This window comes from Miniopterus natalensis, chromosome 2 (genome assembly GCF_054644295.1).
Source record: "Miniopterus natalensis isolate mMinNat1 chromosome 2, mMinNat1.hap1, whole genome shotgun sequence".
In the NCBI taxonomy this organism is placed as follows: domain Eukaryota; kingdom Metazoa; phylum Chordata; class Mammalia; order Chiroptera; family Miniopteridae; genus Miniopterus; species Miniopterus natalensis.
This window is the reverse complement of record NC_142082.1, coordinates 177,486,256-177,511,982: the sequence shown is the minus strand read 5'-3', so window position 1 is coordinate 177,511,982 and position 25,727 is coordinate 177,486,256. Positions and strand designations below refer to the sequence as shown.

At 52.2% G+C, this 25,727-nt stretch overlaps 1 protein-coding gene across 3 annotated transcripts in view; it reads left to right on the top strand.

Moving 5' to 3' along the window:
- LARGE1 (LARGE xylosyl- and glucuronyltransferase 1) overlaps positions 1-24,786 on the top strand; it is a 401,317-nt gene extending 376,531 nt beyond the window's left edge. For all 3 annotated transcript variants that reach the window (XM_016222951.2, XM_087814883.1, XM_016222941.2), the window contains exons 11-15: positions 3,027-3,190; positions 9,207-9,485; positions 18,040-18,186; positions 20,914-21,109; positions 23,296-24,786. In XM_016222951.2, coding sequence (XP_016078437.1) covers positions 3,027-3,190; positions 9,207-9,485; positions 18,040-18,186; positions 20,914-21,109; positions 23,296-23,493 — 984 coding nt within the window. In that variant the 3' untranslated portion in view covers positions 23,494-24,786. The remainder of the gene's footprint in view (positions 1-3,026; positions 3,191-9,206; positions 9,486-18,039; positions 18,187-20,913; positions 21,110-23,295) is intronic.
- Positions 24,787-25,727: the final 941 nt, after the last annotated feature.

The window sequence follows — 25,727 nt, the reverse complement described above, 5'->3', positions numbered from 1 at the left end:
AATCCACCAATCAGAGGAAGGCCTTGTCGACATTGTAATGGGCTCCCTTTGGTCTGTTTTCTGTGTGGGTTTTTGTTGTTTGTCTTTTCGCTGTATTGGGAACATCCCGCATATGCATTTTTATGGCCTGCTTTGTTCACCGAGAGTTGTGCCTTCCACCAGCTCATTTGGTCCTTCTATCCATCCCCCAAAGAGGAGTAATTGTGTTGTGAAAAGGTCCCTAATTTGGGAAGACTGGGTTCTCCATCCAGGCCTTCTCTCTAGCTGTGTAACTGGCAGGTTACTGAAACCTTCTGAGCCTCACTTTCCTCCGTGGTAAAACAGAGATGTGTGCTGAAGGAGTCAACTAATAAAGCAATGCACCTGAAGAACATTTGATCCTGCATCTGGCACATAGTAGGTGCTTAGTCCATATTAGCTAAGCAGAGCTGCAATATACCATGTTGATAAGAAGTGCATTAAAGCTTAAGGAAGGCATCTGGTGGGTGCAGAGTCCCATCGAGTCGGACACTGTGGGTCTGACTTCACACCTGCTGTGCTTCCCACAATGCCCAGTGTAGTTGGTGAACAGCAGTATCCCTTGGGCCCTACCCCTTAAGCATGGGAATGGCCACAGGTGACCTTGGGATGTAGATGCCACCAAACCACATTCTTGGTACCGTGAAGTTCATAGATGGGGGCTACTCAGCCCCTAGCATTGTTGATAGACCCCACCACCCCGGGACAGCCTATACCTGAGGCTCCAGGAGCACTCTCATTGGTCATTGTTTCTTTTCTTAGCGTGTGGTGGTTATGACTGTGTCCGGTGCAGGCTCGTTGAGCACACGTGATGGTCTAGCTGGCCCAGGTTCGGGGGACTCAGAGATGAGTGGGACACAGCCCTGCCTTTAGGAGTCCACTGTATGGGTGCTTAGCAGAAATCGGCTCTTGGAGCCCTATACCTTGGAATGTCGTTTCCCCCAACTCAGGGTGTGTACCTGTGAGGGGAAGAGAAGCCCCCCCCCACACACACACACACATACCTTGTGTCTTGGTCACTGGTTTTCTTTCTCATGTGATGATCTTTTTTGAATCTTCATCAAGAACATTGTCAGCAAGGACCTGGGTTTAACCCTGCAGGTCAGAACGGGTCACTCAGCTCACAGGATCTTAGCTGGAAGGGGAAATCCAGTGCCCTGGTCTCGTACTGTTGGGAGAGCGACAATATTCAAATAGGCAAGGACATCGAATCAAAGATGAAGAGCTAAAGAGTATCCCTGATTATGTCCTTTTAATAGTTGAGAGTTTTAAATAGCTGAGAATGCCTATGTCACTGGGTCTCAGTGATCCCCACGCATCACTTGAGAATAGATGGGCGCCCTTGAGTTGGACATGGCCGTCTGGAGGATGCTGTAAGCACTTAGTGGGCTGGGACTCGGGAGGCTACCCGCCCCTGATACGTGGGACAGGCTCCAATAGTGAAAGCAGCTCTATTCACAAAATGCCAGTGACCCCCCTGTCCGTTGTCCATTGCCGCAAACCTCGGTGGCGCATGAGAAGTGTTTCCTGAGGCAGCTCTGCTGGTCCTGGCTGGGCTCACTCCCTTGTCGGGGTGTCGCTCACCCTCTGGTTGCCCCGGTGCCTCCTCCAGGCAGTGGTGGAGGTGGCAGTGGTAGAGTTGGCACTGGCACACCCCCTTGAGGCCCCACCTCAGGCCTGGGGCAACACCGCTTCCCTACCTTTAGATGTGACTGCCACAGCAAGTCACAAGTCCCGCCCAGATTCAGCCGTCGGGGAGACAGGCTCTGCCTTTCGGTAAGAGACACTGGGAGTCGCGTGAGAAGGGGGCGCATGGGGAGGGGGAGAACTGGGGCAGGAGTGGAATCGTCTCACAGCTTCCCTCTTGAGAAATGGTGCCAGAGCTTCATCTATCAAGGCAACGGTCTCAACGGACACAGGTTTTACAGGAGCAAGTTAATATGTTGTCTTACTGGTTACTACACCATTGGTTTGGAGACCTTATGTATATACACATATAAAATCTCTGTTACTTTCAGCCAGGCTAGTAACTCTAGCCAGGTAAATTTTAATCTATTCAACTACACGTCCTTGTGTGACCGACAAGGCTAATGCAACAGAAATAACGTTGGAACCAGCTGTGTGGCTTTCGGCAAAATTACTATTTTTTAAAAATCGATCTTGAAGTACAATTTGCATGTGATACATGTGAGCATTCTAAGTGCACAGGGTGTCGAATCCTCACAAACCCGCCACACCCGCGTGATCGTGACCCAGAATGTTCCCGTCGCCAGCGCGCTTCCCTCCCGCCTCTTCCCAGTCCGTTCACTCCGCCCACACACGTCCAAGGACCTAATTCCTGTCACCATGAGCGTTCCTTCACTTTCCCATGGCGACTCTTCACCTGCACAGCAGGCACACGACACCTGCCTGGTAGGGGTAGTGTGGGGTTTGCGGGCACCTGGGCCAGCAGGTGCGGGCCTGGTGCACCTGCATCTGCGCTGCCTGAGGCCGAGTCCCTCGCTCCTGCTCGCAGGGGCGCTGGCTCGTCACTAGTCGGTCAGGAAGGCGCGGAGTGGAGCCGGACAAAGAACTTGTACACGCAGATTCATGAACTGAGGCTTTCAAAGAGCCAGGAAGGAGAGACGGAAAAGCCGAGACTGGGCTCTGCTCCGTTCAGGTTCATTACTCTTTTCTGACAGTTGTGCCCCTATTACTTGGGAATGTTGTGCTAGGTCATCAAGGAAAGGTGGATTGTTTATAGGGCGTTCGCGGCTGGCTGTCCACTTATTTGTCCCTGATCTCCACCATCACCCCGAGCTCAGAGCAGTCTCGCTCCTCAGAGGGCGAGCTGCCCTTCATGGACTCCTTTTTGAAATTAGAGTAAATTGCAGAAGGAAATGAAACCAGCGATCTTGTCCTTCTGTGTTAGACCGTCAACAATGTCCAGTGGTGACAGCCTCAGGGCAGGGCCGTGCCCAGGGCCCCGGGGCTTTCCTTCTTCCTCAGCCGCCTCTCCCACCTTTCAGCTCCAGAAGCAGCTGTCGGAGCTGGATGAAGATGACCTGTGCTACGAGTTCCGGCGAGAGCGCTTCACCGTCCACCGGACCCACCTGTACTTCTTGCACTACGAGTACCAGCCCGCTTCCGACGACACGGACGTCACCCTGGTGGCTCAGCTCTCCATGGACAGGTAGGGCAGACGGGCCCCCCCTCTGTCATAGGGAGAAGGGAGGGGTGGCCTGGGGGGCTGAGAATACTGGAGCCTGGTCTGGCAGGCCTTGTGTCTCCCCCCTTCTCTGCACTGAAAACGGAGGGCTCTTGTCTTTCAGAGATGGGGGTGGTTTGAGGACAGAGGGAAGCATCAATTCTAAGAAATGGAGCTCTACTTAAATTGCCTCTAGGAAAAGGGGGTGCGCTGCAAGGAAAGGTGGACTGGAACCACAGTTGCCCCGGGAAGGCAGTTGCTGTTTGTCTCCTGCGTCTCGATGCACAGAGATCCCCTGAGCCTGTATCAGGCACGACTGACGTGGCTCTTGCGTGGCTCACAGTCTAATGCCTTGGTTCTCAGCCTTGGCTGGGGACAGGCCCAATGACCTGGGAAGCTTTTAAAACAAATTCCCCCCCTCCTGCACATCCAATTATGATGCAGCAGGCAGGCTGGTGCCTGTCGGATTGATTTTTAATTTAAGAAACATTTCGGTGTGTGTTGGGAAACCTTGAGTCAGAAGGAGGCCCTGTGTGAATGCCACAGTGAACCAGGGGAGGTGGCATGAGGGCTCCGGAGCCAGGCTCCCTCTAGGTTCCCTTCAGAAAGAGTGAGCGTCATCGTGGCTGTGGCACCGATAGGTCTGCTCCGCTCCCAGCCGCTCCAGGACTTCTCCCCCATCCTGGCAGCCAACGGGACTGCTTGAGGACAGAGGGATCCCATCCTGATTGGGAGGGATCCTGATCGCAGCATCCTTGCCACCTGGCCAGGAGACACCTTCTCTTTCCTGTTCCTTCGGCAACATTGGTGAAGTAGTAACTACAGTCCCAGGGGATTCTGGGGCTGACAGGTCTTCTGATTTTGGCCAGAAGAGGAGAGAGAACATTGGCTGAGCTAACAGGTCCCATCTTTTAGAGCCATGCTGCTCGGAGGGGCCCGCACAGCATCTCTCCAGAGCCTGTTAGAAATAAAGCTTCTTGGGACAGCTTCTTGGGCCCCGCACCCCACCTATCAAAGTGAAATCTCTAGGGCGGGGCCCAGGAATGTTTTGTAAGAAGCCTCCCGGGGGATCCTAAGCACCTTAAGCATGAAAAGCACCAGTCTAGAGAGTAAAAGCTAATTCTTCGTGTAGCAGCCAGAGGGATCGTTTAAAACTACATACCAGGTGACGTCGTTGAAACTCTGATGATGTCTCATTGCTTTTAGAATAATCCAGCTGCCCGCCCTGCCTTCAGGACCCGTGTCCCCTGACACCTGCCCACTCCCAGCATCCCCGCCGGCCTGCCCCCCTCTCCCCTGTTCCATCCCCACTGGTCCTACTGCTTCTTGCTTGAACTTGCTAAACTCGATTTCATCCCAAGGGCTGTTCCTCCTTCTTGGAGAACATTTCACCCAGACTTTCTCAGGCCTGGTCCCTCTCACCATCAAGGCCTCTGCGGCAGGCCCTCCCTGGCGAGCCCTCAGGGCCACTCTGTCCTATTTCCTGTTCTTTTTCCTCTCCAGCCCTTAGTTCCCCTGAATTTGTCCTGCATTGCTGGTTGTCTTCTGCCCTCACTAGAAGGAAGCTCTGGAAGCACAGGAACCTCGTGCCCCTTGCTCGTCCCGGGGCCCAGCACAACACCTGCACGTTGTAGATATTCTGTAAACATTGGTTGGGTGAATGCGTGTTGGAAAGCCAGGGGGGGGACCTAAGGAGGAGCCACCGCTGCCCTGTACCGAGTTCCTGCTGTACGCCTTTAGCTTTGTGCCACATGCTCTGTAGTAGGTCAAGTGGGCTTGTTCACGTGGTGGAGCCACAGGTCCCAAGGGCGGCGAGGGGAAGCCCCAGCAGACAAGCACTTTCTGACTCCCCGCTGTGTCCTGTTTGCTAATGTTTCATGGACCAAAGCAAGTCACAGGCCAGCCCAGTCAGCGTGGGCGGATATTACCAAGGGTGCGATAGAGGGAGAGGAATGATCTGGAGCCATTCTGCAATCCGCAAAAGTATTATTATTCCCCGTATGCACGTGTGGAAATGGGAGCTCAGAGAACCGTCATCCCTTGCTCAGGCGACTTGCACGGCGTGGAGTCCAAGCCCAGAGCCCAGAGCTGCACCTCCGCCCCTGGGCAGCGCGCTTGGCTCCCGGGGACCTGATTGGAACCAGCACCTTGTATGGAGAGGGTTTCCCATTCCAGCAGAGGCTGAGCGACACCTGCCTGGACCGCTTAGGCCGACTGACGATCTAGGATCCCTTCCATCCCTGGTCTTTTAGGTTTCTTATTTGGCCATCTCTCTGCTAGGTCCCTGAGCCCTACACAGACTGTGGGAGGCTGCCTGTCTCAGGGCACCCCTGGGGAACCCCCCGCCTGTTTCTAGATCTGCCGGGCATGTCTCTGGCCAACCCTGAGCCTTTGTCCCCCTCACCCCAGCATGAAGCTACGGCAGGCTGTGCGGGGCCGTGGAGAAGCATACGGGACAGCCGGGACTGTGGGTCCTGGTGCTGGCTCTCCGCTCACTCATCCTGCTCCTCGGCAACCACGCCCCTCTCCGAGGCTGAGCTCCTTCATCATAAAAACGGTGTAATCAGACTAAAAAAAATCTCTAAGATTCCTTCCAAGCTGACAGTTCTTCAGGTTTAGAATTAATCTTGGCCTCTTTTTTTTCTTTTTTTAAGTCCTTACCCAAGGATATGTTTTTATTGGTTGGGGGGGGGTTGGTTTTTTTTTAGAGAGACAAAGAAAGAAAAACATCGATGTGAGAGAGAAACATTGATCGGTTGCCTCCCATATACCCCCAACCAGCGATCAAACTCAACCCGGGTGTGTGTCCCGACCAGGAATCAAACCCGCAACCTTTTGGTGTATAGCATGACGCTCCAACTAACTGAGCCCCCCGGCCAGGGCTAATCTTTATCTCTTGAAACGCTCTCCATTGGCCCATTGGTCACTGGTCCAGGTACTTGATCTTCCTGTGTAAGGGACAAAACAGACTCTGCACAGAACTTTGCATTAACAAGAACAACACAGGGACAAACCTTGGGAACAGGCTTGGGAAGAGACTAGGAGCAAGTTGACACCAGAGCCAGACCACACTCTTGTTTGAGGAAACAGGCAATGAGGAGAAGGCATTTGGGGACATTTTTCTCAGCCTGACGCCAGTCCATATTAAATAATAATCCAGATCCTGGGTGCTGGGGTCAGACAGACCTGGGTGTGAATCCAGCTTCTCCACTTTGTAGCTGCATGACTTGAAAGATGTTCCTTCACCTCGTTGAGCTTCCTCGTGGAAGCGGTAGAACAGAGCTGCAAATCTCAACTCTAGTTACTGTCAGTGTCACACGTGGGAACAGCCAGCATGTGGCTGCCCACGGTATGCAGCAGATGAATGATAGAGATTGGTTGTATTAATATCACATTTTATATGTTAACCATCATTGTGACCAAACCTCAGGGGGTCACCATTGTTCAGGGCCTGGCAGAAACCTTGGTTGCAAAGGTTGGAGAGATCGGGGCTGGTGGCAGAGACACAGAAGTGGGTTGTATCATCTTTAGTTCTTGTTTGCTGAGGTTCCACAGAACATCTGGCACCATTCCCTGTAAAGCCACATGGATGTGACATTTGTCACACCAGCAGCACCTTTCTCCTGAGTCCCTTAAGTATTCTGTGTCTCTGTTCCGAGTCTAAACTCTTCGCAGAACTCACAAGAAGGATGGCTCCTAGGCGGGGCTTCCTCGCTCGGAAAACTCAGACACAGAGGCAAAAACCAAGTCAGTGGGAGAATCCACCACGGGCGCTGGCCTCTCCTCACACCCACGCGTGGCTCCCACCTCCCACTCCCTCAAGCAGCTCTTCTCTCTACATATTAGAAAGGATCCTTGCCCTTGACTCCCCAAATTTCAAAGGATTTGTACAGACGCCCTCCCAAGTGCAGAGTCCCGCCCCCTTTTGCAGAAGATGAAACTGAGGTGCAGAGGGGATCATTCAGACCCCCAGATTTGAAGAACCCAGGAGGCCAGGGCCTGCAGCAGAGGCCAGATGCAAACTTCAGAGATTAGCTTTGTGGAGAGTACAATGCCTCCAAATTCCTGGCTCTGGTCAGTTTGATTAGCAGGTGTCACAAAGTCTGAGAAATGGAGGGCATTTTACCCCGTGAGTAACTTAATCCTGCAGAGAGAAAGAGGAAGCCAGTTGAGGCAGAATTACGGAGAGGACACTGAAAGCCCATCCAGAAAGCCACAGACACAGGATAGGTGTGCCCGTGGTCTTTTGTTTGGAAGCACAGAAATGCGCGGAGCCTATTTCCTGGTAATCGCCCAGCTGAAGTGGGCACTCCGACCGGGAGACTGCTGATTAGGTACCTCTTGCTGGGTGGGGAGAAAAAGTGAAATAGACTCCGCTTTTTCCTAACCAGAGCTTTCATGTAGCAGGCGCTTCTGATGCCTTGAAAAAATACTGTCTTTATAGATTTCTCTTTGTTTTCGCAGAGCCTCTCTGTGGGCTCTGTTCTTCCCTGTTCTTGGCCGGTGCCTCTTAGGTAGCCTTGCAAACTGGCTGCAGCCCTGGGACAGTAAGGGCTCTGAAAAGTGAAGACGGGTGGCATCACCCAGGCACACTTTTGTCCCCAGCACTGACATGGTTTCTGTTCTCTTTACTGAACACCCAGCGTTATTTTCTTCTCACCAGCCCCAAGGCCCTGTCCAGGTGGTACCTGTCTACACATGTCTGGTCTAAGCCCAAGAATGAAAGCTGACTGTATTATTGGTAGAAGTGGGGTTCTTGGGTTACTGCTGGAATAAGCATTTCCAGAGGTTCCCCCCCCAGGAGGATGGGATATTATAGAAAGCTTTATTTCTATGGAATGACACCCCTGAGTTTCCAAGGTCTCATTTCCCCTCTTCCTGCCATGGAGGAAGTGTAGGTGTGGCTTCAGCAGGGCTAAGATCAAAGCCAGTGTCCAGAGTTTCCACTCCGTGTTGGAGCACAGGTCCAGTCCAGCATCAGGCCAGCTTAGTTTGTGTTCCCCACTGCAATCCATCAGTCCATTGCATGTGAGGTCTGCAGGGCCACATGGCTATGGAGGGAACACGGGCGAATGCAAGGAAGCAAGAGCAGAACCAAAGGAACCAGAGAGCTGAGAGAAAGAGAGAGTTCCTTAGGGTATTATGTATCCCAAGTTTTTGTGAGCTTGCATTGGCTCCACCCCTTCTAGCCAATGATTTCTATTCCCAGGTTTGACTGACAGGCACTTTTGCTATGTCACCCCAACTTCACTGTGCATGCACCTATCTCCCCTTTGTTGGGCCCCTTCCCCCAGTGATGCCTGTGGGGAATGGGCCGGTGGTTCCCTGGGGAGTGTGAAATTGCAGCTTCCTAGTGAAGCTGCCCAAATGACATGCTTATAAGGTCTGGCCTCCCCTTTGCTCTTTTTCTGTTATTAATAACCAGCTAATTACAACGGTTTCAACTGGACCTCTGGAGCCTCAAGTCCTTCATCAGGAGAATGGGGAGAAGGTGCACAGGGTTGTTTTGGGAGAATCCTGGAGGGTGTCTGATGCATAGCAATGAGTTAAGTGATTGCAGATATTATGACTCCTGTGTTTACTGCTTGCTTCAATGGTCCTTTTAACTCAGGGCCTCAGTTTGGCTCAATCTCCTGTGCCTGGTCACTGCTTCAGTAGCTCAGTAGAGCTATTTATCTTTTCTGAGAGAGGAGGAGAGGGATAGAAGTTTTGAGATGGAAGGGGATCTTTTAGATAATGTAATCTTCCCACCCTGCTGAAAAGAAAAGGCTTATATTGGGATGTGACTTTCTCAGTATCACTCAATTAGAAGCAAACAAAGACCAGGGCCAGCAAGGTAAGTGATTTTATGCCCATTTGGTAGATAAAGGAGTTGAGGTTTGGTGATTTGTACTCAACCTGGTTGACCAAGTTTCCATGGAGGTAGAGTCCCTCTAGGAGGCCAGGTGGAGGATGCGTGGATGGGGCCATCTCCATGGCTTACCTTCCCTGTCTTTTGCAGGCTCCAGATGCTCGAGGCCATCTGCAAGCACTGGGAGGGGCCCATCAGCCTGGCCCTCTACCTGTCTGACGCCGAGGCCCAGCAGTTCCTCCGCTATGCACAGGGCTCTGAGGTGCTCATGAGCCGTCACAATGTGGCCTACCACATCGTGTACAAGGAGGGCCAGTTCTACCCCGTGAACCTGCTACGCAACGTGGCCATGAAGCACGTGGGCACACCCTACATGTTCCTGTCCGACATTGACTTCCTGCCCATGTACGGGCTCTATGAGTACCTCAGGTAAGGGCCTGCGGACACAGGCACACATCTGCCAGAAACACAGTGCCCCCTGGGGTCACCCCCAAGTCTCCATTTCCCTCGTGAACAGATTGGAGGGAAGCCCAGCTTGCCTCCTGAAATGTTAGTGGCAGAGCGTGGTCTAGGAAGCATCTCTTTTGCCCCCCCCCAGTCCAACGTTTTTTCCCTAGGTTCTATGAAAACCTCATTCCTTGTCCAGTTTTGGGTCAGACAACCTTCATCTAACCATCTAGAGAGATCAGTGCCTATTCTGTGAAACGAATCATAGTGATGGTGGTGGCTAACCCTTAGCGAAGCCCTTGCTGAGTGTCAGGCACTGTTCTGAGTGATTGACACACAGGGTGTCATCCCCTCTCCCTACGGTGCCTGCCGTGGGTACTAACTATGATTATCTTCATTTTCCCACTGGGAGATGCAGGAGTGAGGCTGAAGCTGTTAGCCCGAGGTTACACAGCGGGCGTGCGGGGCCTGAGCACAGCGTGGCCAGGCCCTGTGCGCACTCACCTGCACGCCGCGTCTCTGCCTCTCCAGTGCGCCTTCCCCACTCTCCCCGTGGGGAGGGCCAGGCATCCAGGGGCTGGAGAAACTCAGCTCCTGAAGGTGTAGATGGCTGTGTGGGGAGTGACCTTTATATGGGATAGCCGTCTGAACTGAGCGGGACTGTAGAATTCATACAGCCCTAACGTCCCCAAGTGAGAAAGCTCAAGTCCCACGGCATAGAATCTACACTGTAAATGATCAAACATTTTTTAAGTTCCTTACCACTGTCATTTGTCAGCATAAGTTACCTCTGCTACCGCGGGAGGGCTTGCCTGGGCCCAGGTACCGGGAGAGGTGGTTTGCACATATTAATTACCCCCTGGATCCACACCTCACGTCCAAAAGGCAGGAGTGTTGACCCCCCCTTTTACCATTGGAACAGTGAGGCTCAGAGAAGCATAGTCATCCCCCCAAGTCCACACAGCTGGCTCTGGGATTTCAACCCACGTCCGTCAGACTCCGAGTCTGCAGGCTGCCGTGTCAGTACCTGTCTGGGGCGCTGGGGTCTTTGGCTGCCCCAGATGGGGCAGGACCTGATCTTTCTCGCTACCCCCTTCCTCTGTGTGTGTGTATGTGCGTGTCTGTCTGTGTGTGTGTGTCTCGGTCTTTCTGCCTTACTGTGTCACTCTAAAAAGAGCTTCCAGAAGAGCTGAAACCTTAGAACTGAAGCTAGAGTGTAGGTGGGATGTGGGCGCCCTCCTGCCCTGTTCTCTCCAGCGAAGACGGCTGTGTTCTCTGTCCATTTCTGCCTCGGGTTTGCTTCCAGGGTTCTCTTGGGGGTTTGGAGCATCAATCCCTCCCTGTGAGCAGGAGGAGCCCCCCTCCTTCCAGCCTTGCTGTTAAGAACAGTGTGAGCGACCTCGGGGTAACATAACCCTCCTTCAGGGAGGATGAACGGTGTCTTTCCAGACAGCGTCTGCTGTGGTCCAGAGCCCGGAGGACCCAGCTCCTGACCCACACCCCAGGGGGCACTAGGGAGGAGCTGTGCTGCTCCTGCTCCAGCTGGGCGGGAATCCCAGTGTGTGGGGTGAGGGCGCCCCCATGTGGCCAGACAGGGCTTTCAGCCGCTGATTCCTGTGGCTTCTGCCGCTGGGCAGTTTGCAGGGGGACCGCTCTGGGTGTCAGGTGGAGCTCCCAAAGGAGCAGACGGTGGGGATGAGGAGTGACCTTGACCAAGAAGAGAGAGCCTTCAGGACCGCTGCCCTCTTCCACGCTTCTGGGGCTCCGCAGGAAGAGCGAGCCCTCCTTAGAAGCCCGTGCTCTCTCCTCTCCCTGTCCAAGCGCTGTTTTATTACTTCACCTCATGGCATCGTGTTTTGAAGAACATTACACCTGAGCGCTGTGTTTGTATGTTGTCTTCCTACGCTGTGTTGATCAAAGACGTTACTAAACACTAATCAAGACTGTACTCAATGTGAGATGCCCAGCTTGCCCCGTAATTAATATCTACTTCGTTCCAGAGTCACCTGAAATTGTAGTTGGCTTTGGGCACCTTGTCACAGTGCGTGTGGTTTAGGGGTTCTGAAGTAGTGCACAGGGCTCCTAAAACTCCACCCCTTTCTTCACGGCCCCCGTGGAAGCCCAGGGGCCCCGAGCAGAGAGGAAATGATCTTGCCTCGTCCTCTTGACTATGTACGTGGGAACCAAAACCAGAGAAGGGGGGACTTGCCCGTCCAGAGTGACCTTCCTGATATTTCTTCTCCATCCATAGTGTCCATTTATTTTTTTATTCATTTAGTAGATAACAATGTATAAGGCACCTACTACATGCCCCCACATCCATGACCCATGCAGATAGGAACTGTGAATCACAGAGCTTACAGAAAGCAGAAGAAACCCTTAAAGACACGGGTTCTTTAGGTACTGTGATGGGGGTGCCCGGGTGGTGGTGGCCTAATGCGAGGCTGGAGGGAGCTTAGGAAAGGATGCCCTGAGCAGTTAGGTCTAAACGGAGGCCTGGAGGCTGAGTTGCAGTTGGCCAGGAGAGGTGGCAGTGTCCCAGGCAGAAGGAGATATCCATGGATGACGCCGTCAGAGATGTCAGCCAGGGTGGGTCTCGTGGGACTTACTGTAAGACATGCTAAGGAGTCGGACTTCGTGAAAATCCTGAGGATGGCGTGATCGGCTGTGTGTGTAAGGAAGGGCCTTCAGCTGCATCGTGGGAGGAGCACAATCGGTAGGACCAGAGGAGGGAAATACTGCATTAATCCATGTGGGAGATGATGGAAACTGACCGGTCAAACGATGGGAAATAGCAGCAGAGACAGGTGGACAGACCAGTGAGAGACTGTGCGGCTGAAATCGAGAACTGTCTGCAGAGGTGTCTGGACTTTAGAAGGGAAGCTCTTCCAGATGTTGCCCCTAGGACTTCCCCTGAGCCGCAGGGCCTGCACTGCCCCGAAGCCCTGCCCACCTTGGCCTGTTTCTCCCGCTGGCCCCTCTTGGCCTGCTGTCCCCGTGTGCTTCCTGAGGCTGAGCCGGACATCACGGCGTTGGCTTTGAGGGTTATGGTGGGCGAGGCACTGGCCAAGACCCTGGAACCCTTGAATCTTTGTTCCAGCTCACACTCTGCCTTAGTGAACGGTGCGACTTCCAGCAGCTCTGTTCTTTCAGCCTGTTTCTTTGTTGTAAAATGAAGAAATGGACTTATATCAGGAGTCAAAACTCAGATGCCCATAGGGGCCAGGATCTTGGCCTAGGGAAACCAAGGATGCTGAGTGTGATTGACTAGGGAGACCACCGCCCCCATCAGGGCAGCTGGTGTCTCCACTGTAACTGCGGGATTATTGCCTGGGGGATGGAGAGGAGGGCAGGGCTAAGGTCTTCTTGTTTCTCTAGAGGAGCTAGAAATCTGGATTTTCATGTTTTAGTTTTAATGCTGAAACGAATTTAAAAAAACAAACACATTGTTAAGCTAGACCATGTCCGCAGTCTGAGTGGAACCTCCCACCCCTTCCTCTGACCTGGATAATTCCTAGGCACCAGAATGTTGAGAATTGGGAAAGAATATAATTCTGTCAGAACCCCTAAATAATCATGCACTGTCCTTTTTCAGATGAAGATAAGTGTATTGACTTGCTGTTGGCTTAGGAAAATGTTTCCCATTGAGTGGGATGGATTTGTTTCTGATCCAAACACTGAAAGTAGCTGTGTTCTGTGACCAGCGTTTGTCGCATTGGTTTGGGACGAGATTAAGGGTACTGTTTGCTGAGGTGGTCGTGGATCCCAACAAGGCCGGGGGATACCCCTAGAAACTGACTTCTCCAGCGTAGGTATGCAGCAGAATGCTCTTCCTGAGTGCTGTTAAAATATGAATGTTAAAAATGATAGTTATAATGCATCCAGCCCTTATCTTGTGCCAACAACTCTGCCAGCTGTTTTTTGTATATTTCTTCTACTCTTCATGCCTCCTTAGGAGATAAGTGTTATTACAGGTGACCAGACCGAGGCCCCAGAGAGGTTAGACTTGTGTCCGAGGAGGAGGGTGGCCTCCCCTCTATGCCAGCCTTCTCTCTATGGAGGGCCAGGTCACTCTGAAACCCCAGGATCCTAGGGCAAGCTGATGGGCAGTCCTCTCATTGGACCCCCAAACTCTTGCATCACCCTTCGGGGGGCCTACGTAGGTACCAAAAAAAGTTCAGCATCCTAGCTCCCTAAGCGGTTGCTTAGCAACCAGCTAATATTACAATAAAAACAGATCCGTTGGAAAATAATGAAGTCAGTTATATGCATGGACACAGCTACAGAGTTTCACTAAAGTCTCTCTCCTGCCCCTTCGCCTTTTCTTCTAGAGAAAGTCGTGCAGCTTTTAGTCTCGGTTTCAGAAACATCAAGTGAAATTCAGCCAGGGCCATGGCAGACCTGCCTTTGAGTTCAGGTTCTTGTACATGTGTCAAGTGTGCAACTTGAGGCAGCTTGCTGCATCTCCCAACCCTCTGTTTACTCAATTAATGAAGGGGAAAATAATAGCCTCTTGCGAGGAGCAGCAGGTACTCGGCAGGAGGGAATTTTGTCCTTTGGCCTATGCCCAGCACTCGGGGTATCAAACTTCTTTGCCAGGCCCCCAACCCACCCCAATCCCTCTACCTTGAGTACAGCCCAAGTCACTCCATCTAACCATCTCCATTTTCTTTCTTATAAAATGAGAAACTATATGCCCATATTCATTCAAGAAAATATTTAGTGAGCACCTACTGTGTGCCAGGCAGTGTGCCACATCAGGACAGTGCTGAGTCACTCAGACCTGCTTTTCAGTGCTGCGTACTCCTTAGCACCTGCTTGACCTTGACAGAGGGACCTGACTTCTCTAACCTCCTTCCTCTGTGAAATAGAGATCATATTATTTCTTCCCTCTGAAGATCCTGGGAAGAGTAAATGTAATAGCATTTGGAGAGCACCTACCACAAGGCTGGGACAGTCTTTATTCCACAAATATGCATTGCATGTGTATCTGCCGTGGCTGGCTCTGTTCTAGGCTCTGGGGGTTCCTGCCCTTGGGGTTTATGTTCTAGGGGGCACTCCAGCTGGACGCTCTGGTGCTTGTCATCAGTGCAGACACAGAGATAAAAGGTCCAGGGCCTCAGGCTCACAGGCAGGTGACCCAATGTCATGGGCAGGGAAGGCCTGGAGGACAGGTGATGGTTGAGTTCCAGCTTAAAGGACTAACAGATATAAAGGCATAAAATATCACCCTGGCCGGTGTGGCTCAGTTGGTTGGCATCGTCCTGTGCAACAAAAGGTTGCTGGTTCGATTCCCTTTCAGGGCACGTGCCCGGGTTGTAAGCTTCATCTCTGGTGGGGGGCATGCAGGAGGCAGCTCCTCAATGTTTCGCTCTCACATCAGTGTTTCTCTCTCTCTCCCTCTCTCTTCCTCTCACTTTAAAAATCAATTTTTAAAAAAATATTTTTTAAGAAAAAGCATAAAACATATGGCATGTTTGAGGAATGTTCTAGAATGGCAGAGGGATCGCAGGTGGGAAGACAGCTGCCCTCAGCAGGGGGACACAGGGCAGGCTCTCACCTCCTGCACTAACCATGCAGAATCCTCACCGTTGTCCAGTGCCTAGAGCTTAACCCGTCCCTGCTGTGCTTTGCAGACATTGCCTTGACTTTCCAGGGCACGGACATGTGGCCCTGGGCAGAGTCTCTATTCCAACGTGTATGGGAACAAACTTCAGTGTTACTCTGTTCCCTCCAGGATGACGCCTGACCGCCCACCCTCCCCCGTCCCACCTCCTGGCTCCGAATGGCGCTCCCTAAATACCTGTTGAAGGAGCACAGGAGCCTGAACCAGGCCGGTAGGGGTGGCGCTGAGAAGGCCAGCTGGCTGCCTGCCAGGAGACATTACCAGGTGGCATTTCCTTAGGTTAATTCGTCATTTTAATCCTACTGGAAATAGCATTTAATGTTTATCGAGCACTTATTATGTGCCAGGCACTATTACCATGTATTTTGTCATTTAACCTCACAATTCATTTTCCAATGAGGAGGTTTAGCTTAAGTCGCGTGCCCACAGGCACAGCATGACTGGTGGACAGTTAGCTTTCCCGGGGCTCATCCAGAGGTGTCCCTGCTTAACGAGTTCACCGATCCAGTCGCCTGACGGCCCGTCTCCATCACCGTCACGGTGGCCATGTGATGATCACAGGTGGCCTTTATCAGGTGCCTTCTCTGCGGTAGAGAACTGTCTCACCCCTCCACGAGGTAATCCGCTTAATCCTCACAAAACCCGCAGTCCAGGTACTAACTCTGCTCCCAGCTCACAGAGGAGAGAACTGGGACAAAGTTGTCTCGAGCTCAGGAGTACAGCTGCTGAGCGTCCGGGTGGCACCTAACCTGGGCCATCTGCCCAGAGGCGCCTTCCTGATGACTGCCGGTGACCATGGCCAGCGTGTAACACGGGGCCGGCACAGAGAAAGCGCCCTGATGCTTAGCCACAGCCGCTGACAGTCAACGTCAGGGCAACGGGGTATTTAAACAGGGGTGATGTTGAGAATACAGAAGATAGTGACTATGGAGCCCCAAGCACAGAGCAGGGCGCCGTAAACCAGAGCTCTTTCAATTTACCCAGAAGCTCAAGCTCAGCTTCCTTACTGCCCCTCCCTGACTGACTGGTTCTCCCTTTGATGTGTTAATACCATTGAGGTCTGAGAGGGATCTCCCGGGCTCTCAGTGTGACTCTGCAGGTCTCTGACCTCACCCCTCCCCGCGTGCATTTTCCACTTTCACTCGAGGGCAGGCTCATCTCCCTCATTTGCAAGTCCTGGCTGTGGTCCCCACGCACCTCCTGGAAGCCTCTCTGCCAGGAGCTTGTTTCCTTGGCAGCTGTGATAGAATCCGAGTAAACCCTGTTACCTGGCCTCCAGTCCAGGGATGTGAAGAAGGGCCTAGATGGGCTGGGCCTCCACGGATGGCAGAGCAGATAGGCGCAGCTTCGCTCTACTGCTGCTTTCCTCTGCCCGAGGTGGGTGGCTGAGTCCTGAGGGGTGTTTATTCAGATGCTGTCCCCTGGCCCTGGCTGAAAGCCCTGCTTACATCTAGTACTGTCGATGCAGGGCCCTTTAAAGGGGTGTGGGGCTTCTCATAGCCTTCCTAAGCCTCTGTCTCGCATGTACACATGCACTCACACATGCACACACATACAGGCACACACGCACGCCTGTCCTTGCCCCTCACCGATTGACTGTCTCTGTGGCCGCATTAGCCCTGCTGCCGATCGCCATCTGCCAGCCCCATCACTGGTTCGGTTTGCACGACACCCACACGCTAGTTCCAGGAATAAACTGAAATCTGAAAAGTATGGGTGAAGCTCAGAGCCGTGCCTCAGCTTCCTCTTCAAACAGGGCTCACCCCAACATCACCCATCTCTCCTGGTGAGCACCCCAGCAGAATACACACGCCCAGGCGGTCTGCGGAGGACCCGGGAAGGAAAAAGCACAGGATTGCCAGTGCCCTCCCTGCACCAGGCACTGGGTAGGCCTGACAGGTGTTATCTCTTCATGGCAACCTAGTCAGGGATAAGGGTTTTCCTTCCCCTTATAAGGGTGGGAGGGTTAAAATGCAGACGATACATGCTCTGTGTCTTTAAGTGGGAGAACTACAATTTCACCCCAGCTCTGTCGTTTCCAGGGGGCCCTCTTCCCCATGCCATCCTCTGTCCCCACCTATGACAACTGCCGATTGATTTCTTTGCTCCCTGTGTATTTATTGAGTGCCTGCTGTGTGCCTGGCACTGGGCCATGAACGGCCCTGACATCAGGCCTAGCAGAGCTGATAGGTACCTAGCAGGCAACCTGGATGTTATTACTTCTGCCATCCCCAGTGACAGAAATAGCCCAGGACGAACAGTTCCAAAGGGGCCCGTCACCAAGGGGCACAGGTGCAGGCGAGCAGAGCCGGGCAAGGGAGGTGCAGGGGTCCAGCTCCCCTCCCTGACTGCACGAAGCCTTAGGAGAAAGTGACATCGTTCTGGAGTTTCTGAAACAGGTGGGCGCTCCAGTGCAGGCCTCTGCTGGCTGCATGGGGTGGGTCCGGCTAATTTAAAGGCTCAAGGGGTAGAAGAGTCACGGAGATGGGACCTGGAAATGCCCAGGTTGACCTTTCTTTCATCGGTGTATGTCCGGCTGCTGCTGTGTGGCCAGCCCAGTGAACCCAGCAGGCCGGGCTCTAGCCCCTGGAACCTTGGAGACCCGCCTGCCGTGCTTGGCTCTGGGAGGGCCATGCACTGTGAAGTGAGAGAGGGTCCCCAGCCCTTGCCACCTGGCCAGGAAGACCCTCGCTTTCTGGCTCAGAGACAGCAGTTCTAGGCTGGACTCCGGAGGGGTTTGGGCAAGCTGCTCGGCCTCCCTGGGCCTCCGTTTCACCGTCTGTAAACCGAGAGGCTGACTCGGGCTTTCTCTCCTGCACCTCCCTGAGCCAGCCACCGCCTTGCCCTTGCGTGGGGATGGCCATCGCCAGGCATCACAGCGACCCTGTCTGTCCTGCCCTGTCCTTTCAGGAAGTCGGTCATCCAGCTCGACCTCGCCAATACCAAGAAAGCGATGATCGTCCCTGCGTTCGAGACGCTGCGCTACCGGCTCTCCTTCCCCAAATCCAAAGCGGAGTTGCTGTCCATGCTGGACATGGGGACTCTCTTCACGTTCAGGTGAGTGGCCCTCACGGCTGGCCCTTGGGGGTGCCCAGAGGTCTCCTCGCTTCCAGAAATCCACACGCCAAAGCTGTTCGCCCGGAAATTTGTTGCTGGCCTTGGACCATTAGGTGTACCTACCCCGGGGACACGTAGGATCCCTGCTGGGTCTCTTCGCAGAGCAGTCTGGAGAGACAACATTGCCCCTGTCTGCTCCTCTTTGAAGAGAAGCCTCCATTGTGAAGACAGAAGAGTGGCCAACGCATCCTTTGAGCTAAAAAAAATACATTTCTAGAAAATGTGATTTTATTGAAAGATTGAAATGGTAACTTGGGTTTTCATACCACTCTGAAGTTTCTAGAAGGGTTTCTCAAACAAACTTTATTTTGAGAAAATAACTTCAGGAGCTCAGGTATGATCCTTTTATCAGATAACGACACTGAGGAGGGGAGGGATTCCTGGTGGAGCCAGGATTCAAACTCCAGCTGTCTTCCTCTCCCCAGAATTCTGGAAGGTGGCCTGAAAGAGTTCATATCCCCACAAGCCAGGCCTTTATTCTGTTCAGAAAGAAATAATAACAACTTCCCTTTATTGAGTGGCTGCCTTGTACCACGCACTGTGGTCAGCTCGTTTAATCCTCACAGCAAACCTATCAGGCAGAGGCTATCACCCCCATTTCACAAATAAAGAAACTGAGGCTCTGTGTGGCTAAACAGTTTGCCCAAGGACACACAGTCAGTGCATGGCAGAGCCTGGAACCAGCCCAAGTCTGTACTTATAACCAAAATACTATCGGACCTCTGGTCAAGTCCAGAATGTTCTCACCCATCAGTGTTTGAAGCTTCAGGCAAATTAAGACTCTGAGACCAAACCCAAGTCCGAGTCTCCCACAGATGCCGTAGCCTGGCACATTTCCAAGGCATCCAGCCTTCCAGCTCCGTCCCCAGATGATTTGAGAATTCATTTTAAGGCCAAGTCTGTGGCCACAAGAGCCGGGGTTTGTCCTACTCTGTCCATGGTTGCTGCTCTGGCCAGCAGCGTGCAAGCCACCGTGCCCGGTGCCAAATTACAGACCTTCCCTCCAAGAAGTTGTTTTTGTCACCTTCCCTCCAAATGGTGAACTCTTAGCCTCCCAGCAGCTGAAGCCTGCTCCCCACTGCACCTGAGAAGTCATCCACGCCTCTACCTGGATTCTAGGACCACGGTCCTCAGAGTGGTCCCTGGACCAGTGGCATCAGCATCCTGGGAACTGGGTAGAAATGCAGAGTCACAAGTCCACCCCAGACCTACTGGGTCAGGAGTTTTGGGGGTGGAACCCAGCAATCTGACTGTGAGATGGTAATCATCCGGTGATTCTGATACAGGCTGAAGTTTGAGAACCACTGCTCAAAGCAAAGTCCCCCCAGGCCTCTTCTAAGTAGCATTCTATAAAGGGTGCCCAGGAAGCCTCTCTCATCACTATTTTTTTGGAGGCCACCTGGTGTATATAGTAAGTGCTTAATAAACATTAACTGGTCACCATTGCTATTATGGGGTCACATTCATTTTCTATTGCTGTATAACAAATTACCACACATTTAAAAGCTTAAAACAATAAACATGTATAATAACATAGTCTCCAGAGGTGTGAGGTCCGGACACAGAATAACCAGATTGCTCTGCTCAGGTGGCACCTGGCTGAAATCAAGGTGCGGGCGAGGCTGCACGTGGCCCTCCTGCATGCTCCCTGGTCGTTGGTGGAATTCTTTCTCTTGAGATTGCAGGACTGAGGTCCCCATTTCCCAGCTGTTTCTTCGCCACGTGGCCCCCAGAGACAGCTCCCACACAGCTCTGCTTTCTCCAGACATGGATCTAAAGGTTCACATGATTCAGGCAGACTCACCCCAGTAACCTCCCTTTCAACTAATTCCAAGGTAACTGATTAGCAACCTTAATTACATCTACAAAGATCCCTTTTGCCTTATGATGTAACATAATCACAGGACTGATACATTCACAGGATCTACCTCAAGGGGGAAACCATTTAAAAAGGTGATGTCGTTGAGGGTCACCTTAGACCTCTGCCTTCCACAGTGGTCTCTGGGAGGCATAACTCTGGCAGAGGCTAACCCACAGTTCTTTCCGTATAAATGCTACAGAGCCCTCCAGGGGCTCACCTACCCTTTCACAGAGAGGGTCTCCTTGCCAATAAAGGACATAGGTTGGCTTCCTAGGACTGCCGTAGCAAAACACTACAAACTGGGTGTCTCAAACCAGAAATTTACTCTCTCAGTTCTGAGAACCAGAAGTCCCAAATCAAGGTGTCAGCAGGTTCCTGCTTCCACAGAAGGCTCTAGAGAAGACTCCTTCCCTGCCTCTTTCTAGCTTATGCTGGTTGCCGGCCATCCTTGGTGTCCGTGACCCGTGGGAGCCTCACTTCAATCCTGCCCTGTCTTCACATGGCCTTCCTCCCTGTGTGTCCCTATATTTAGTTCACCCCTTCTTATAAGGACACCAGTGTTGGCACCAAAGCCCCCTCTAACCCATCACCACCTCATCTTGATCACATCTGCAAAGATCCTATTTCCAGATACGCCTCTTTCACAGGTACTGGGGGTAGGTACTGAATGTATCTTTGGGGGCAGACACAGTTCAACCCACGACAAGGATCGTATCGGCATAGACCTCTCTTTCCTCTCGATCCGCAGCATTTGGAAAGCTCAGCTTCCTTCTTTCCATTCAGTCGCCTTTCTCCATGTGTCCCAGGTACCACGTCTGGACAAAAGGCCACGCGCCCACCAACTTCGCCAAGTGGCGGACCGCCACCACGCCTTACCGGGTGGAGTGGGAGGCCGACTTCGAGCCGTACGTGGTCGTGAGACGGGACTGCCCTGAGTACGACCGGAGGTTCGTGGGCTTTGGCTGGAACAAGGTGGCTCACATCATGGAACTTGATGCGCAGGTGAGAAGAGTGGGATGTCATGGACCAGAGGGGTGGGGAGGGGGGGACTCAAGCTTAGAGCTGGAAGGGGCCTAGGAGGTAAGAGCAGAGACCTAAGAGGGAACGAGTCGTGTTCAGGGGCCTAGCGTGGGAATGTGGCAGCACTAGGCCTTGGGGGTGCCGATTCCCAAACTATTCCTCTTCTATCCTTAGGTGAGAGTTGGGCTCCAGGCCAAGACCTGGGCAAATGTGGGTGTCTTGGGACAAACCATGTCACCCCCTCATCCTCACTCAACCTAGTGCTAAAGACAAATGGTGATCATTCATCACTCAGCCTGTGAGGCATGTAAATGCCACAGAGGATGCAGCTAAGATTCAGCTAATTATTTCACCCCACGACTAAGAGTGGTCTTTTTAGGCTGTCTTTACTCATGAAACCCTTTCATTCATTCCGCTAATACTTACCATGCACCTAGCGATCTCCTGCAGAATTCAAATAGGTTAAATCAAACCAGGGTCTGCCGACATTTTCTGTAAAGGGTCAGATAGTCAATTTGGGGAGGTTCTGTGGGGCTCAGGGACTCAACTCTGCTCCTGTAGTTCAGTCGTAGGCAGTATCTAAACAAATGGGTATGGCTGTGTTCAGTAAAGCTTTATTTATAAAAACACACAGTGGGCCAGACGTGCTGCAGTCAGTCAACCCTCCATTTGAACGACCAACAGCAAAACTAATCGGGTTAAGGTCGGGCCCCTCGGCCCCCCACCCTCTCTCACTGTCTGCTGTTCCCCAAGGCTCCACCTGGAGCACAGTGGAAATATTTCTCAACAAGAACACCCCAAATTCAGGGGAAGGGGCTGGATGCTCGGTGCTGGCTGCCCCGAGAGTCACCTGGAGAGCTTCCCAGCAGTCCCAGGTTGTTTGAGAGCAGCCCCAGGTGGTTTCCATCAGCACCTGGGTCCGAGGACCACTGATACAGATGGAAGGGTATAGAATAGTGGCCATATTTGACCACGGAAAGTGTGACCTCTAGTAGCCACATTTGCAGTAATCCGTGGAAGGGATGACAGAAATGTTTAGTCTGCCTCTGCCTCTGCTTCTGCTCGAAAGGAAAGAACTGTTGTAATGCAGTGCGGCTGGGTGAGCTGGTCCAAATAAAGTTACTTTTTGCAGCACCGAGATCTGGGCTTTGTTTGTTTTAGGCACTTTTGACAGAACTCTTAAATTCCTCGCCTATTTTCCTTTCTTTGCCAATAGCACGTGCCAAACATGACTTTACCCTTTCTAGCGATGTCAGGTAATAATGGTGCACGCCCGACAGGTAATCCAGCCCCACCTGTAGGCACTAGTGGATCGGTAGGTCTCTCTGTCCCCATGGGAATGTCTCAGGCAGCTAAGCATTTTCTTTTCGCTCCTTTCTCACCACCAGCTGTCATTTCTCGCTTCCTCCATCCTAATTTTCTGAGTGTATTCTGCTCTGGGCTGAGCCACTAGGTGACCAAAGCTTATTAGACATTACGTCCGAAATCAGCGGACATAGACCTGGAGCAAAGGTGTGCTGGGCTCTCCTTTGAGTTACTGGTCCTAAATTTTTGTCACCTGTTTTGCTGTTTGGAGACATTTCAGTTTTGGCCCGAGTTTCTGTCTGTATCCTGTCACATAGAGGACACCGCTGGATGGTGTGCCTTGTAATAAGATGTGTAGGCAAAAGTTTTATTCTTGGTGAGCTTCAGACCAGTGGAACCTCTTTTTTATGCCTTTTCTGTCCCCTCCTTTGTACTCATCTGTGGAGGCTCTCAGATCTCCTCAAGCCCCGTGAGAAATCACATACACAGGCGTCATTTAATTGACCAAGAGACTCGCTCAGGGCTTGCGTCATTCTAGAGCAACTACACGGGTACATGCTTACGTTTATCAAGAGCCTTTTGTGGACCATGAGCTCTCCCCAGCACTATGCAAACATTATTAGTCATCTCTCAAGGTCGGTATTATTACCTTCACTGTACAGGTGAGAAAACCAAGGCTCAGAGAAGCCAAGTACTTTGTCCGGCGCCATGGGAACACCCCGGTGGCGCCGTCCATGGCACTGCCCTCTTTGTCCCTGTCATTCCTCGCTTCATTCATTCGCTTAGTCATTCGGTCATCCCCGCGGACTCATACATTACCGAGGGTTCTTGCAAGCGCTCAAGCCGCTCTTGTCTCCTTGCAGGAATACGAGTTCATCGTGCTTCCCAATGCCTACATGATCCACATGCCTCATGCCCCCAGCTTCGACATCACCAAGTTCCGGTCCAACAAGCAATACCGCATCTGTCTCAAAACCCTGAAGGAGGAGTTTCAGCAGGACATGTCCCGCCGCTATGGCTTTGCCGCCCTCAAGTATCTCACGGCTGAGAACAACAGCTAGCACCAAGAGGCCACCGCGAGGGGGCGACGTTCTGCAGGGGGAGAGCCACTGGCTGTTTGGGGCCCAGCCTTGAAACTCAAAATTAAGCAATGCTTTTTTGGTTTGTTTTTATTTGTCTCTTTGGCCCAACAAGGCTGCCCACACCACGGAGATCTGGGACAAGGATCCGTCCGGCCCCTCTCTGCCCCACAACCCAGCATTCCCAGAATGTGGAAAAATAGCTCACCCGCCTATTCTCTTCAAGACTGGGACGTGGAGGGGTGAGAGGGAGCACCGGGGTTATCCTACCACAAAGCCACAAATCCAAGCAGGTCTTTAGAATGTTCTCGTAGCTTTTTAGGAAAGGAAAGTCAGGGTGCTGGGGGTCAGTCATCCCAGGAAATAAAAGCAAAAATGTCTTTTCATTCAGAGGATACTTTCTTCTTTGCCCTGCAATCTAGCTGAGTACCCAAGGCGAGGGCAATCCAATGATTGGAACCAACCATTTGGAAAAAAAACAAAACACCCAATGGGGACATTGTACGTGGCGGGACCTGGAGGTAGGGTTGACTTTATCTTCAAGGTCACTCTTGTTTCGATTTGTTTTAGTTTGGGGGGATTTTGTTTGTTTGTTTTTGGTATGGGAATCCAAAATAGAAAATCTGGTCTTTTAAGGCTCTGATGGGAAAATCAGCTGCCTCAACCAACACCCCTCTATCGGCAGCGGCCCAGCAGGGAGGAAGAGTCTTCAGCCAGTAGTCGAACGTGGGCAGCCTTCTACAGGATCATCAGCGAGGCCCCCATGACCTTGAATTCCCCACGTCCCGGAATCCAGGGGCCAAGACGGAAAGATGACAACCAACTATTTTACAACCGGTCACATTTTCCACTGGCAATGACTGATTCCCGGGGAAAGGGCTCCGGAGGGACTGTCTCGGTGCACGTGGAAGGTATGAAGCCCTCAGGCCTTCAGGAGAACTTTCCCGACTCGTGCTAGCCCAGTTCTGAAGATGCACGTCTGTTGGGAGAGGCCCGGGAAGAGCGCGTCGGGCCCCTCCGTGTCCGTGCCCGCTCCGCTGTGGCCGGGGCGAGGTCGCGACCTCAGGCCCGCTGGGACCTGTCCGGAGGGTCGGCGAGCACCTTCACTGTTACAGAGTGAGGAGACACTGGACTTTTTACCCATTTTCTTGAATCTTCAATGTTAATGTTGTGTTTACACTGACGAGACCGAGCCGGTGCCCCTCTGCCGGGCGGTGTGTGAGTCGCGATGTGCGTGGCGAGCGCCGCGTTCAATAAACGGGAGTCTGGAGCGTTCCTTCCCGCGCCCCTCTGCTGTGTCAGGAGCTGCCGGGCCGCGCTTCGGGGCGAGAGCGAGGCTGACACGCAGCAGCTTCCCACGCTCTGTTCCCGGTTCATTTTTCTCGTCCTTTGAATGTTAACGTTTTCTCTCCTCGCCTGGGGTTAGGTTTCACTTTCTCCTTTAACCCTCAAAGCATTTTCACGTTTCCCACTCAGTTCCTGTCTCAGCACAGATGTTCTGTCTGCCAGACGTGGGACAGGAAGGTACATCCTGGGGACAGTAGTAAAGGGAGCGCCCACCCCCTTCACAGGACCCTGGGGGTCATCTGAGGCCCCCCAGCGACCTGGTTTAGGAGACCCTGGGTGTGTGATATGCTCAAATGGATATTTCACATAGATTTATTTTTAAAAATTGGGAAAACAATGATTAGGACTAACCCTCAAACAGATATAAATAAGTTAGTATGTGTGTATGTGTATATCATATACATATATTACGTATACAGCAGATATGCAACATGTATATTACAAAATTAATCCACGAGTGTAGTAAAAACGAAAGCATTCCAGGAGTGTTCAAAGTCCATGTTAAACCCCCTTCGCCGTTGGCGTGTGGGAGCCAGCTCACGAGAACTCAGCGTGCATCTCTTTGCTTCTGTGTTCAGTGACATCACATATGTAGCTCAAAACTGGCAGTGACGCAAGCAGTTTACACCACAAATCAGGGCACCGCCACCCCAAGAGCTGGTTGTTAAACATTTAAAAGCACGCCAGTGCCTTCTCTTTCCTGCATACACACATGTGCACACTCAAAAACTCCTTTCTCTAGAGAAGGCCACTGTCAGTAGATGTATCGATAGCTTTTGGATTAATTACTACCAGCGACCTCGGCCAAGTAGTACTGATTCCTCAACGTTAAAAATCGATTTTTAATTCCTTAAAGCCTTTTATTTTTT